Source organism: Ammodytes marinus, assembly GCF_949987685.1.
Source record: "Ammodytes marinus genome assembly, chromosome: 20".
NCBI classification, from domain to species: domain Eukaryota; kingdom Metazoa; phylum Chordata; class Actinopteri; order Uranoscopiformes; family Ammodytidae; genus Ammodytes; species Ammodytes marinus.
Window position 1 is genome coordinate 14,866,681 of NC_137224.1, and position 15,881 is coordinate 14,882,561.

The 15,881-nt window shown below is 41.0% G+C and overlaps 2 protein-coding genes across 2 annotated transcripts; both read right to left on the reverse strand.

Moving 5' to 3' along the window:
* Positions 1-3,247: 3,247 nt before the first annotated feature.
* Positions 3,248-4,418, reverse strand: pvalb3 (parvalbumin 3; the record flags this gene model as incomplete). Its single annotated transcript, XM_080049521.1, has 4 exons — positions 3,248-3,273; positions 3,397-3,506; positions 3,760-3,892; positions 4,358-4,418. The coding sequence occupies 4 exons, from the start codon at positions 4,416-4,418 to the stop codon at positions 3,248-3,250; spliced, it is 330 nt and encodes a 109-aa protein (XP_079905647.1).
* A 4,331-nt stretch (positions 4,419-8,749) lies between these two features.
* On the reverse strand, positions 8,750-10,566 carry LOC307267252 (parvalbumin, thymic-like; the record flags this gene model as incomplete). Its single annotated transcript, XM_080049520.1, has 4 exons — positions 8,750-8,778; positions 9,896-10,005; positions 10,256-10,388; positions 10,506-10,566. The coding sequence occupies 4 exons, from the start codon at positions 10,564-10,566 to the stop codon at positions 8,750-8,752; spliced, it is 333 nt and encodes a 110-aa protein (XP_079905646.1).
* Between the last annotated feature and the right edge of the window lie 5,315 nt (positions 10,567-15,881).

Genomic DNA, 15,881 nt, shown 5'->3' on the forward strand with positions numbered 1-15,881 from the left:
TTGACATGAAAAACACAAACAGTCCTCTCACCTCAAAACAATTATAATGCTGTCTGGCTGCAAACTAAAGCTTTGGAAATAATCGCGGTTAAACTTACAATTGAACTGATATTTAGGTTTTAGGTTAGCATTTATATACAGTATGTGGAGAAGAAAAGCATTTCTTCTGGCCCCTTCTGCAACAGTACAAGGCTGACTTCTAGTACAGCGACTTCTCCCCCAAACTCCTTAAAGTGACTGTGCACACCGCCATCTCCACAAGGTAACAATCTATCTATGCATTAGTACCTCATACAACCCCATTTAAAAATACTGAACTATCTCTTTAATAATTTGAGTGCAGTCCCTAAAAGCCTGAAGAGTTCAAATCTTATCTTGGGCTATTATGTTTCATGTTATCTCATAGGAACAGCGCACAGGATAAAATATTTGGTGGTGTGAAAAACAAACCCTGTAATTGACCCAGAACATCTTTTGTCAAAAGCAGAATTGAATAAAATTAAAAGAGTAATAGATTTTGAGGAAAACTAAAAAAATCTGACGAGGCTGAGCATGTCTAAAAGCTGTAAAACCTTTTGCAAAAGCGAAAAAAGAAAACTAAAAGAAAAAGCTTCACAGTGCAGGTAGGTAGCACATCTGTCTAACAACTGTCTTTCCCCCACCCCCTTTACAGCTGTGGGACTCACCTCTTTAGGCTCAGTTTCCTCTCTGGTCCAACGGTCCCAAGCGGAGGCAGATAAGGCTTAGTGGTGCTTGCTGACAGCTGGCTGGCTCTTATATAGAGGGGAGGATGCTTGAGTTTCCAACCTGTCTGCGGCGGATCAAATGTTCCTGCAGCCGGCAAGCCTCCTTCTCGAGTTCCTCACCTGCCCAATTAACCTTTACTGTGCAGGTATATACAGTACACCACCACACACCGCTCTCTCTCTCCCTACTGTCATACAACTGAACTGTGTCAAATCAACTTACTTTTACCCTGTGTTACATTGCTCCCCCCTCCCATTCTCCTTCTCCATCCTCCACCCTCTCTCTCTCTCTCTCTCTCTCTCTCTCTCTCTCTCTGTCTCTCTCTCTGCAGGTGCATGTGGAAAGCCCGGTACAGACTCCTCAAATTTAATCAGGCCTGCATGCGTTCTCTCTTTGGTATTAGTGAATAATCTCCTAAATTAAGATTACCATAGAGAGCAGCAGCATGCCATAAGTCATCTTAAGACTCACCAGGGGGGATTGTTATCCTCATCAGTAATCTTATACATTGATATAAAAGCGGTGTCTGTCAAAAAGAAAAAAGCTTTGAAAACCTCACTGTGTCTTTAAATGTTGTGTAACAACCAGTGTGAATAGGAAAAGGAAATGCTTTGCAAAGACCAAACGTGGTATCCAGTAACATATTGTCCTCCGATGGAAAGGAAGTTTAAAAAAGAGAAAAAAAAAGTACTTTGTGGAATATAATCCCGATTGTGCACTAAAAGCAGAAGTAAAATTAAAAAAATATATTCAGTGTCAGTCTGTCAGACGAGGAAATATAGTCTACCAAATAGAGTGGTTGAGATACTGTATACCACTGCTGTTGGCATTCCCATGTCAGAAATGTTTGGCTTGTGAAATCAAATCACTCAAATTTACTTATGTTTAACATGGTATTCTGACACATATTTTATTTAAGTTTTTTCAGAGGGGGTTTTGCACCTGGTCACTATGACAACTGGACACTCCTCTAAACTGATGAGTTTGCTGTGTGCCCTTTTCAAAGGACCTGACACAGCAGCGTCTCTGGTGGATCCAGTCAGCACGGATGGCATTAGCAGGGAGAAGGGAGGGATGCTTTTTGTAACAAGAACCGAGGGAATACACCTCATTATTCCTCAGTGTCACCTGTAGTGAAGCTCTGACTCAGCACATAGGTGAGTGGCAGAACTTTATAGTCCCACAACCAGGCTACATGTTCTAAGACTAAAAAGAGAGTGAACTGACATGAAGCTCAGAAAAATGATATTTGTTGTTTCCAAGCCTTTGAGTTTTCAATGTACAACCTCCCTGCAGCTAAAACAGTTGTGATGCACTGGAAGATCAAGAGCGCCACCTTGTGGCTGCTTCCTATCAATGCAGCACTGTCTTTACTTGGGGCATACTGATGAGAGCTAGATGAAGTAGGGCAGAGGTTTGGTGTGTGCCACTGTATGATAGGCAATAAGATCAGGATGTTGAAAGAGTTTTCTTTTGCTTCATGTCCCTGTTAATAGTAAAAGGCACCTTTAAAGTGAGACTATGTGACTTTTGAAAGAACATATAACACTCTCCCTCTTACAAATGAACAGTTCACTTTGTAATCAATAAAACACAATTTTTGCTGCCACAGCTTGGTCTGGTATGAGCAGTAGCTAAATGGTGGCTAACGTTAGCAAGCTTATGGTAGATGTTGCACATTGTTGTAAAATTCACAACACTCTGCACACTTTGCTGATGTAGTGACTCTTTAATGACCACTTATTTTGCTGTTACATTAGAAGAGCATTTTAGCTGAATGTTTAGCATTTAGCATTTACTTACTGATAACTTTTAACAATATTTGAATGAAATGAATGAAATGTGTTTTATTTATTTTTACCTTTTAGATTGGTGGTCATTAGATTCAATTAAATCAGATTTACTGTATTGTACTAGTATTTAAAATGTGTTTCCTATTCCCAGATTCATCCTGTAAATAATCTTTAGTTTAAAAATGCAGGTGTTCAGTGTTAACACCAATTACTTCTGGTATTGTCATTAGGCTACATATTGTAGTATTGTCAGTTTGCGGCCATCTGTGATTCACATTTGTGCTGAAGAAGACTCGTCAGACATGTATTATTGAAAAAGAACCTTTATTGCTTTCTCATCATCCGTCCGTTTCCCATAAAAGTGCATCGTTACTGATTTCACAATTAGCAAAACTCACATAGAAGAACGACGACAAAAGCAAGTGATTTAGAGAGAGAGAGAGATAATGACAAAGTTCAGTCATGCCATCAATTAGTCAGGTATACATTCATCGTGGATAGCAAAGTGAGGAGCAAGGTCAGAGAGAGTTGGTGGATGGTCGGGGTCAAAGGATCATGTGTATAAAAGTAGTGTTCAGAGTTGAAGAGGGAGATAAAGAGAGAGAGAGAGAGTGTGAGGGAAGAGGAAGAGAAGAGTTGAGGAGTGTGTTGGTGGCTCAAGTTATTCCTTTAGGGTAGTGAAGTAAGTTGTTGGTCAGCATATTCATTTAGGCCTTGATCATGGCTCCGAACTCTATATGGAGACAGGGAAAGGGAGAATTGTAAAAGATATTTCTCACAATTACTTGAAGACGTTTAATGTGTGTCTAGCTCCAGAGGAAGCTCCCCATGTTGTACCAATATAAGTTTCTCTCACCATCGGCTCCGATCATGCCATCACCATCAACGTCACCGGCCTTGAGGAAAGCCTTGGTCTCGGCCTCGGTCAGGGCTCTGGCAGAGGGGCAGAAGTTCTGCAGGAACAGCCTGGATAGGACCATCAGAGAGAATGACTGAGTATTACAGTAGAGAATATGCATTAAGAACAATAGCAGACCTGTAAATACCTCTCCTGCCAGATACACAGTACATTTCTGATGATGAATTCATTAGGTGGTCCTTCAGAAATTCTCAGAATCCTAATTGATATCGCTCTGTATTCATCTCATTGATTTGAGTTCTAGACTATGTGTGATTTCTCAATTAAAATTAAAATCTTAAGAGACTGGTGGTGTCTTACTTGAGCTCCTCCTCCTCAATGAAGCCACTCTTGTCCTGGTCAATGATCTCAAAGGCCTTCTTGACATCGGCGGGGGACTTGGCAGCCAGACCGATCTTAGCAAAGAATTCCTTGTGCTTGAAAGAATCGGCAGCTGTGAGGAGACAGAGAAAAAAGGTAGCAAGTCAGATGCTGTGGATGTACCATTCACATAGCTGAAATGTCTGAAGCTGTATTGGATCTTGAATGCAAGGCTCTGCTCTGCTCTGACTCTTGCGCTGACTGTCGTTCAGTATTTTAGCTGAATTTGCTGAGGGTGTTCTCTTAGAGTAGCTCAATTGATACACATGAGGATACATGCTTTTTACTAAGACCCGCAGACTTTACATGCATGCTGGATGTTCTATGGATCCAGCTCTCAAGATAATCCTTCTGTGATACATTCATAAAAGATACCTTCTAACTGGCTGGGACTACAATCTGGTAAAGTGATTCCTTGTTGGTATCTGAATTCTGCAGCAAGACATTCACATGCTGGCTTACAAATGAGTGTAATAAGAATGTGTAGCTATTAGCTAGGCTCTTCTAAATTCTGTGTCTTTGTCGTGGTGGGTTTTACCCTGGCAAGCCGCGAGGGCTGCAGTGATGTCAGCTTGGTTCAGGATTCCTGCAAGGGCCATTTTTAACTGAGGGTGGAGAGAAGAGGACAAGACGTCAGTTCATCAGTTAAGCTCTAGCAAAATCGAAACAGGATAAAGCAGCTTTTTATTTTGAAATCGAAAGCATGGTAAGTTCCCTCACAGCGCTTCACAATACAGCATTCAAAAGTAAAAGAGTTACATGTAATCTTCATTGTGCCATGCAATTTATGTTACAGCTCCTTCTCTGTGAGTATTCCTCTCTTGCAGCCCCCGAAAAAGACAAGGCACAAATGATCAGAAAACGGTAGTCCAATTTTTTTTCTCCAAAACCAAGCCCCCCCCAGGGCAAAAGATCAAATATCCTTTTGCGGCTGTGGTTGGCAAATAAGACTTTCCCCATTTCGTTTCCTTAGTGAAATCCAAAGACAAACTTGTATCCCATTGCATGGAGTGGAAGACCTGACCCACTCTTTGAGTCAGGCAGCAGTGCCTAAAGGGTCTGCAGCTCCTCAGTGACACTCACCTTAGTGTGTTATCCCCAGAGACTAGAGTGGATTCAATCAGATGGATCTTTTCACTGCAGTGAAGCGCTCTGAGACCATCGCAGGCTTATATACCTACACTCCCACGAAATATGATGCATAGGCAATGTAATACACACTGTGTGCGAAGCAGTGAAAGCAGTCGGTCGAAAAATGTGTCCAGTAGACAGAGCTGTTCTATTTTTATGCACATAAATGAAGATGCTTAAATGGTAGGCTAAGTGTAGGGCCTATGCAAAAGTGCTTGATATTGCATAGGGCTAATAATATACGCTGCTGATTTGGGTGAAACGTTCTCTGTGGCCATCTAGTTTTGATCTGTTTAAACTGCGCGGAGCACCACAGAGAGAAGGGTGAGGTAAACCTTTATGTTGTGTGATGCAAAGTGTCAGATATATCAAGCATGTTTTTACAGTGCAAATTGTTACAGTTAGGTATTCTGTTATCAGTCAGTCAGCTTTGTTTAGTGATAACAATATCTTCTTTCTATGTCTTGTCATTTTGTTATGATCTTAATTTCTGTTCCAAAAATATCAGTACTTTGAACACTGTATCCAAGACCTTGAGAAATGTGGAGGGATTATGTTGAGCCAATATGACTTTAACATTTAATCTTTATTACGATGGCTGTGATTGTAAAATATATTGTGCATGTCAATTTAAATGTCAGTTTAGATTGGCATCTTAAGCCTGTCTTTCTAATGTATTGCTAAAATAATGACCTAATGAAAAAAAAGGTTGATAAAACACAGTGTCATTGTTTCTGATAATGTAGCCCATAGCAATGTACAGTAGTTTGGTGATTTATTACACCATGCACCCTCTGAATGACACAGTTTTGGTGAAAACGACACTGTGCGCCATTGGCATGCGTACAATGTCTGCGATGGCTTAGCTGGCATTCCAGTGTCAGAGAGGTCCATGTTGTGTAGTGATTGATCATTGTAGGAAATGTCGTGGCCAATACAATGGCAGCATTGGGTGGCACGAGACTTGAAGAAAACTGTTATATTACAAACAGAAAACCAAGAACAACTGCAGAAAGTGACCAGGCCCAGTTTAGCTATTGAGTTACTGTCAAAGAAAAAACATATAAGTTCAAATATAATATTTTTCTGTTGCTCAATGAAAACATTAAGGCTGTCACTGGACCCGACTTAGAATTGACATAGTCAAATCTGATTTGTCGAATCTTGCCTCAAGTCAACTAATCGTCCAAGAATGTTTTTTTTTTCAATTACAGTTTGTCTTTGTGACTTGGCATTTTCATTTATTTTATTGTGATTTAGTGACTTACTATTCACACACACTAAGGAGATTTATTAAAAGCTCATGAGTTATTTTCACTGTATATTAGGCAGATATTTAGTCTACATAGGTATCATGATTTATTTGGAGAAACCAAGCAATTCCATGTCAAATCAGAAATTCAGCACCCCCATATAGCCGGTATGAAAAGATTATTGTTTTCAAAACCCAATTATAGTGACTATTCGACTGCAGTCGAATCCGGCTCCTTCGATCAAATAGTCAGCTATTCAGGGTCACCTCTCTATTTTGGCTTGGAGAGGAAATTGTTGAAATGGTTCAACATAAAAGTACTTTACAGCCAGGTTTTATTTTTGGTCCTCTTACAGCCATTCAGAACTTTTCTTCTTATGGCAAAGGAACTATGTGTGATGCCCTTTGAAGAAACTCTGAAAACTAATCATCATCATCTTAACACCTCACCATGTGGCTGAGTGTTGAGACCAAGCACTCACACTGCACCAAACAATGAAATTAAATGAGGTTGCAGGGGGATACTTCCACGCCCATATTGGCTCCAGTTACCAGTGCAGACTGTTATGGGCCCATTATACATTGGGTGGCAGTGTTGAGAGGATCTTGCCACTAATGTGACCCAGAGTTAATATTGAAACATCAGCATCAGCATTTGAATCGCCTGCACAAATCATCAGAAACTCTATACTGTATTTGAAATGTCCAACCTAATCTCTTCATGAATCTCTTTTAAAATCATAAATATGTTCTAACTTATCACTTTCTTCACTTCTGCAGTTTCTAGTGTGTTATCTTATTAGCCAAAATGGGTACCTACAAAAGACATATATACTCATATTCTCATATCTGTCATTAAACGTCTGCTGTGGTCAAACGAGGTCTCTCAACTCAAATGACTTGGCCACAGATACTGCAAATATTCTGCATGCCCTCCTTTAATAACAGGCTTAAATGACAGGTATCTCACAACATGGACGTAGCCTGCTATGAACGGCTGAAATTGGAGTGAGCGAGGCATGATGATCCCCTATATCACATTCTGAAATTTACACTTGGAATTTATTTGTAATACATTTGTGGAATATTTAGTGGGCATTTAGGACTGGTGAACACAGTGACATTGCATCAACATAACATTTTTAAGACCTCAGCAACCACACTGGAACGTCCGATTTTGCCTTTAATGCTAAGTATAGCTCACGCTGTTGCAGCAGATGGTATGCTCTTCTGTTGTCATCATCCCATTTATGATGACAACAGAACCACGCTCCTCTGATGCTCCTCCTGAGGGCAGTGGGTCTGTTAGCTCATGCTCCAGCAGAAATAGAAGTGACTGATATTCTCTGACAAATGTGCTTCATTGACAGAAGTCCTGCAAATGTGAAACTCTATCCCTGTCCCACAGTTTCCCTGCTGGGTCACCGCAAGTAGGCTACGCACTGCTGACGTGCTGTCACTCCGTTTCTCTACTGCCAGTACTAACTCCTGTCTGTGTTAACCCCCACCTCACCCACCTGTGGCTCACACCAATAAAGATTTCTCTGGTGGTTAAGCCAAAATATCAGATGTTTGGTGTTTTTTTCACCCCCAAGATCAATTTTCAAGTGTGACACATGTTAAACTTCTACTCCACCACATTCTAGAAGCAAATATTGCCATAACATTACTTCATTTATTTAATAGCTGTAGAAGACTATCAAACAGACTTGGAGGATAGTTTTCCAAAGCCCACCCTGCCATAGAAACCACTGCAGTCTTTGAGTGAAACACGAGCAAGATATACTGTACAGTATGATGGACATTATTAGCTGCGTGCAGATTGAATGTTGTGTATTATTTCTGTAAGGCTTTTTCCTGCTGTGAATATGAGGTCAGACCAAACACATTATTGACTGTTTAATGGGTACAACCAGCCTTTTTAAAATCATTAAGTGAGCATGAGCAACATCTACATCTATTTGGTTTTAGGGTAGTGAATATCAAAATCATTTTTTCATCATAATGTATCCATATATAAATTGATTTAAAAGAAAATGGTTAAATGTTGTGTACATGTTGACTGACTGAGTGTAAACATATTCCGGTAATTGACAAACTTGATCTCTCCAAGGTGTCCAACTGAAGCTGCCAGAATCACAAACGCTTCATTTGCACTTTGGAAAGCTGCTCATGCCATTAATTAAAGAAACTCAAGCCCCCCCCCCTGGACCTGGCTGAACCTCTATCAGCACGCAATATAACATCATGAGGGAGAAGTCTGCCAATCTGTTGACAAAGACAATCACGCTGGATACAAGCAGGAAAATAAAAAACACAACTTAACATGTAATGGAGAAAAGGATATTTATTTAGGCACTTTTCTGGAAGGGAAGGACACTTTATGACATTACTTCCTGTTAAAAACTACAACATATCCTATTACCTTAACCATATGAGATCCCTGGATGAGACTGGGTTATTTTACATAGCTAGTTAAAATGTGAAAAAAAAGAGGTACATCCTGAGAATATCACGATGCAAGAAACTGTGGGAATCCCGCACGACTTATGAAGACTTGACCAGTGCAGAAAACTCTGAAAAACAAAATGAAAGAAAGACAGGATTTTTGTTTCACTCTGTTGCACGATAGTCTACCAATACTCCTCTTATTTTACCGACCTACCAACATTCACCGAAACACACTGAAGTGTGCAGCTCTGGCAGTGACACTTTGTCTGAGGTGAGTGTTTGCTGCACTTACGCTGCCATAGCAACCAACACAATACAATACAAATACAGCTCATGGATGAAGGAGGGTGACTGGAGGCTTCTTCAAGGACTTAGATTCCCCATTAACCATATTTAAAATAAAGAATAATGGAATTTAAATTGAAGTACATATTATAGTATAAATTCTTTCATTTTACGAGTGACAAATTGAATATTGAACATTTCTGATCGAATCAGATTATTTGTATTTACTTTGTGAATTTGATAAAATGTCGCGACACCTTTTTGACTTTAAATAACTTTGTCACTTGTTTATGTTTTAAGTTTTCTTCTTGAATTTTATTTTTATAGACCAGTAGGTTGCTTATAATTTCACATTTGAATTGCTGCCTGCTTTACAGTATATACTTATAAAGCTGAGTAACATATCAGTGGCTAAAATGATTAGTAAAAAAACTAAATTATCAATATTGTGGATTTCGGGTAAATCCTGATTGGTCATTAGTGCTCTTAGCATAAATATGAAAAATTATCACCTCGGAGGCAGTCCTGAAAGGGTTAATCCAGCACTGTTGCTTTAAGTACTGTAGTCATAGGTTGATAAGAGATAACTTTTTTACTCCTAAATTTATGTGTGCCATACTTCATGACTCTGCAGCAGTGGCAAACCAAACATTCATGCCACATGAACCAGAAAAAAATCTGAAAACTGATCAGCATTAAAGGTGCACTTTGCAGTTTCAGGGAAGGGGATTTTGTTTACATTTTCAGAGCCAGTGGGCCCTGCTTCTGTAAACAACAATAGTGAAACAGTAACTTTCTGGGAAGCTTTCCAACTTCAAACAGTGTCCCAGGGATCCAATTTTCCTGTGATGAAAGTCTGTTTAAACAGTTATAAGAATAAACCTTACAAAATGTTCACTCTTCTGACACACCCAAAGTTACATAGTGCACCTTTAACAGCCCTTCTGACCTGCTTACCTTCCCAACCGATTTTCCCATCCCCATCCGAGTCTCCCTCACGCACGAAAGCTCTGGTCTCAGCTGCCGTCAGGGGCCTGGCTCCTTTGGAGAAGTTCTGCAGGAACAGTCTGAGGAACAGTGGGGACAAAGCACCACATTGAGGGGGAATAAAAATACACACAAATGCCAACAATGGTTAAGCACTTTAAATATTGGAACAAAATACAGGTTGTGGTGTCAGCCATGATGCATGAGTACAGAAAATGTCTCACTGTTGTGCCATACAGAAAACTACTAACAGTTACATGAATCAAGACCGCGATAGAAGTGCCAGCATTCATATAGTTAGTAGATAGCTCCATATGTCTTAAACTTAACTGTAACTCATCCTGTTCTATGAAGCCACTTTTGTCCTGGTCCAGAATCTTAAAGACCTTTTCGATCTCTGTGGGGGTTTTCTTAGACAGTCCCACAGTTTTGAAAAACATCTTCGAGCAGAAGGAATCATTCGCTGTAAAAATGTTAAATCACAAATAAACACAACACGATTTAGATCCACAGTGACATATACAAGCAGTAACAATAGAAAAATGTAATCACACACTCAAAAAAACCGCCACATCCTCACCTTTACAAGCATTGATAGCCGACGTGATGTCAGAGACTGCTAGAAAGTCGGTAATGGCCATAGTGTCGGGGACTCTGCTGTGGTGGATGTTGCAGCCTTTTGAAATGTGTGATGTGCAGAAAGAAAGTACTGGTGACAGTGACCTGCCTTAAAAACCCCTTGGTGTCAGAAACCACCAGTGTACTGCTGTCCGCGCTGTCACCTGCAGCTGACCACTTCAGCAACAGTGTGTGTTTGTGTGTGTGTGCGCGCGGTTGTGTGTGTGTGTGTGTGTGTTAAGTATGTGAGGTAGACACGGATTACACATGCACCCTTTATACAGGTAGTCTACCAATATTGGATTATATTTTAAATTGGAAATCTACATTTAGTTAAATTATTTTAGAATTATTTTGCCATTTTAGAAACAACTATTTTTGCTTTCTTGCTGGGAGCCGATGTCATATCTGAAGCCACAGCTAGCAGCTTAGCTTTGCATACAGACAAAGAAAATGTACCTAACAACAAAAACCGAGGTGTCAATACAACACTGTGTGTGTGTGTGTGTGTGTGTGTGTGTGTGTGTGTGTGTGTGTGTGTGTGTGTGTGTGTGTGTGTATGTGTGTGTATGTGAAAAGACAGTAATCATTGCCAACACGTGCGTTTTTCTAGATTGGTTTCCCCTGGCATCACGGTGGATTTAAACTATACCTAAACAGACCCCAAGTCAGGTAGCGTGGGCTTGTAATCAAAACAGTGAGTCAGTGAGGGTTATATTTGGTGCATCTGAAGGGAAGCTGCCTGGCCTGCATTTCCTCTTTGCTCGTGTTCCCAGCAGCAGTCGCTGGCTGCTGGGGGCATGGCCGCGCCTCCACAGCCTATAAACATCCTGTTATTACGGCCTCCGTCACTTTCAGGCTGTGTTTCAAAAAGCTGTCTACTCACTCCACTCACGGGCGCCTTGTTCCGCCATGCTGCAAGTTAGCGTTTACAGACTTGGATTTTTACAAGATGGTGACAGCATATGGTTGTGCCATGTTGGCATGCAAGGTGTAGCCAAAATTTGAAGCTATTTTTATATGATTTCTGATGAACACAGTGTTCGTCTTAGAAACTCCTAACAAAGGAACGCATGCATTAGCTACATTCGTGCATTTTTATGACTCCATGTTGGGGATAGCCGAAGGCCGAAATGCATTATGTCTTCAAGTTGTCTGTTCGTACGTTTGTTTTTCGGCCGTACGTCCATCTGTCCAAGCCAATCTCATGAACGCTTTGAGGGATTTTTTTCAAACAAATCTCCACTCTGACTCAAGGATGAACTCATTTGATTTTGGAGCTCTAAGCTCAATGTCACTGTTACCTCATGCCTCTCTTGAACATGATACATAAAGAAGGCTCTGAGAGTTTTTTTCGTCAAATTTGGCACAACCTCACAACTCAACTCAATGATAAACTGATAACATTTTGGAGGTCAAAGGTTACTGCAACCTTACATATTGTGATGTCACTGTGCCTTTCTGCCATATTGTAGCTTCCCTAGGAGCTATACTTTCTATAAAACAGTACCTACCACCACTGCCAACATAGTTGTGTAGTTGTACAGTATATAAAGTATGCAGTTATGTAGTTGTATATAATTGTATGCCACCAGGAGGCATACAATTATATACAACGACATAACTGTAGTTCTAGTTTTAATTTTATTTGCTATTAATCAGTAGAAGGGAGCCTCTGGAAAACCACCTGCTGAGGAATTCTCCCACTTGCAGGTGGCTTGGCAGTTTGCAACTAATACAGACAGGAACAAAGCAGTTAACTTACTGGCAAAGTTATTGCCTTTTGTTCTGGCCAAAACACAAACCCTCCTCACACTATCTCCCCACACCACATGTGACCCCTTTTGTGTAACTGTAATACACACTCCTGGCGATTTATTGCACATAGGCCTAATATGCTGTCCACGGTTTCAATCCACATGTCTTTATAGCTCCCGTGTGTGTGAGGGGGCTGCGGTTACTGCGTCACTACCTGCTCTTACAAGGCAGCACGTGAAGGGAACCAAGGCTCCGGGCCAGAGTGACGTGAGCCCCGTTTCCTCAGGATGGACTACAGTGAGGCCTGCAGCAACCAGACGGGCTGGGGAACGACAAAAACATCCTCTGTCCCCCCTTCTCAGCCTTGTCCATTTCCACACTCCGATGCAGGAAGACCAGGCTTTTCCTGTGTGATGGACCGGTGGATGAGAGGAGGAAGTAGAGGGGGGGACGGAGAGGAAACGACAGACAGAGAGAGAGAGAGAGATGGATAGGGATGGGGTGACTGTCCTGTGCACGTAGTGATTGTTGCCTCGGTTGTTTTTTCTTTTCAGGCAGCTGTAAGATAGTCTGACAACAGGGGAAGTTACATACGGATCTTCTGTGTAGACTGTGACTTTTCCTCGTCTCTTGCACCTGAGAAAAAGTCCTATCCCATGTCAGCATATCAGTGGCCTGCTGCGCTAGTAGGTGATACATGCATTTTGTGTTGGGAAATACTGAGCGATGGAAGAAATCAGCGCAGGCTATGGAAACCAGAAGAGGTAAGTTTAAGAGGAACAGATGGTAGGTTGCATTTTACACAAATTATAAATCTAGGCCGCTTAGTCTATAGTGTCTTATTTCAGGTTGTCCGTGTATCTATGATCTAATAGATTCCAGGCGTATCTATAGAGGGACTTCTGAGCTGGCCGACATGCATTGTTTTGCTCAAGGACACTTTGACAGGATGTATCTTGGATATTGTATTCATGCTGACCTATTAGAGAGATTTGGCTTCCCCCATGTACTCATATAGTATTAATAATAAACATTACTTTTTTGTAATACCATTAAGCTTACACAAAATGTATCAACTGCAAGGTTTTTTCACTCTTCATTCTTTTCTCTTCGCTGTAGAGAACTGCCTTGTGCCCTGCCAGCAACTTTTGAACATTCCTCACTGAAAAACCAATTAGCTTTTTTTTGTTGGTGTAGGATTTACAACCCTGCTGGTAATTGGTACATACCTTCTAGGTTTTTGTGAACACATGACACAGATAGTTAGACTTTCTATTAACTGGTATTTTCCCCTGCCTTCTCCCTTCTCCTTGTCTTTTCTCTATCTCAGTCTTGGTGACTTTTGCAGACTTTTTCTCATTTTTACTATACAACAGATTGAAGGAATGTGGCTTTCATAAAATGTTCTTCTGTCTGTACTGCCATCAGTAGAAACACTTTATCCTGGGTGCCATTCTGTTTCAGATGGGTGATAATGTCTCGCCGCATGCTAAACTAAATCCTTCAGTCCTCCCGTGATGTCTTAGACATTTGGCTTCTCAGACAGAGAAGACAGACAGGGAGGGAAGACAGACAGGGAAGAAGATTGGCGGCCTGTTCGACCCTTCATGCATCCATTAGTAAAGTGGTGTCTCCTCCTTGTTTCCCTTGGCTTGGTTACTGACTCGTCTATTTCCATCTGACCAGCTGTGGTGTGAGCATGCCAGTGACGGCTCTAGAAGTCAGCCAAGATACCCCCCATTGAAAACACATTTAAATCTCCACCCTCACCCCCACCCCCACCCTTCACTCTGGCTAAAGAGTTTTATCTTTGTTCATCCTTGGTTCTGGCACAAATCTTTCGATCGTGTGGTTGCCAATGACATTCTGTTTGTCTGGTTGTCTGGCTATTCTCTACTCTGTTTTGACATAAATCACTCATGAATCACTCAAAACTGGATGTGTGTAAGTTGCAGTCCATACCTGCATCTATTTTGTGTACGTATAGCCCACAGTACCGTGAGCCCATGCATGTGTCTCTGTTCGCTTAAATCATTTAAAATTTCAAAAAACCTCCACTCAGATCCCATTGAATCAGTTGAGTCCTTTGGCAAAAATAATACTTTCCCGCCTTTTTATTCTATTTTTCTCTCTACTGAACTGTTGCTACCTTATATTTTTGTTTATGTTTCCTGATATTTTCCTCCATACACCAGTGGTGACCTGTGTGAAACCTAATTGTAGTCACTTAGGCGCACCATAAAAATAAAAATAAAAATGCACTCATAAGTGTAATATATGCATATGGTAATCATGCCCCCCCCCCCCACACACACACACACAAACACTTTGACCTCAGATGTAGGCCTACTGCAGACATTTCTGCAATAAAAATGAAAAGATCCAATACAACCTTAGTGTTAAAGGCGTCCTTATTGGGCACAAACAGCAAACACTATACAAGAACAGAATTTCCCTAAAAACATGCTATACATTTCTGAAAATAAAAGTTCAACATTTTGTGAATTCAATTCAATTAGGCTATACATTATTGTCCCCTTGGGGAAACTTATGAAACACACTCATCCACTTAACTTATGAAACACACTCATCCACTTTTTTTGTTTAGTTTTTTCTATTTTTCCTGGGAGTTAATATAGATAAGGAGATCAAACAATTGCTCTCTTGCCTTTATGTTAGCAAAATATGAAGGTACAGCGAGCAATTGGCTGACTAAGTTTAACACAAAGAATGGAAACGGGGTAAAAACTAGCTTGTCGCTGTCCAAAGGTAACCAAATCTGCCTCCCACCTGTTAAGGCTCACTAATTTACACGTTCCATGCTGTCCGTTTAATCCATACAGAATAAAAACTGTAGTGTTGTTTATTAGGGTCACATTTCTTCAACTATTTCTTGGCCAGGAACAGTTGCCAGACAACCAGAAGAGACTGGCCAAGAAATAGCGCAGTAGGACTATATCACCACCTGTTAGCCTATTCTGTTATTTGTGTTAAGGGTTAAAAGTTAGCTTACTGGTATAGCTTCAGATTTAGCATTTTTCAAGTGGTATGAATCCTACGAATAAGAATATTTTAATGTGAAACTTTCCCCTTAAGATTAGAAGGAAAAACCTTTCAATCATAGAAGGGCCTGTGTATTTTTGCAACCTTGGTGTCTGGAAGGCAGCGATAATGTGGTGTTGCCCTGGTCTTTCGCAGGCTGTGGGGAAGTTGATCCTCCCGTAGCTTAACTGCAAAGATTAAATGCCTGTCAAACGCACAGAGATGCAGACGCCTTCATCTTCTGTTTCCCCCGGGCTGCTTTATTTCTCTAGCTGTTTGAGCCGTAACTAAGGGGCAATCCTGACTCAATACATTTTTGACTTAAATGGGGTTTGCTGCTGTGCAACTGGATCAGGGCCTGATGTGTCCCCGGCCAGGCTTAAGGCTGCAAGAGATAGGATCTGTGCTGAGACAAGAAATGGTGATAGGTTTGGAGAGGGGGGCTACAGGGACTCCCTCGGGCGTGTCTGAGGAGAGAAAGAGGAGGGTGGGGCGTTTGCAGCAAATATAGTGGTGTAAGGGAGAGAAGCATGGTGTT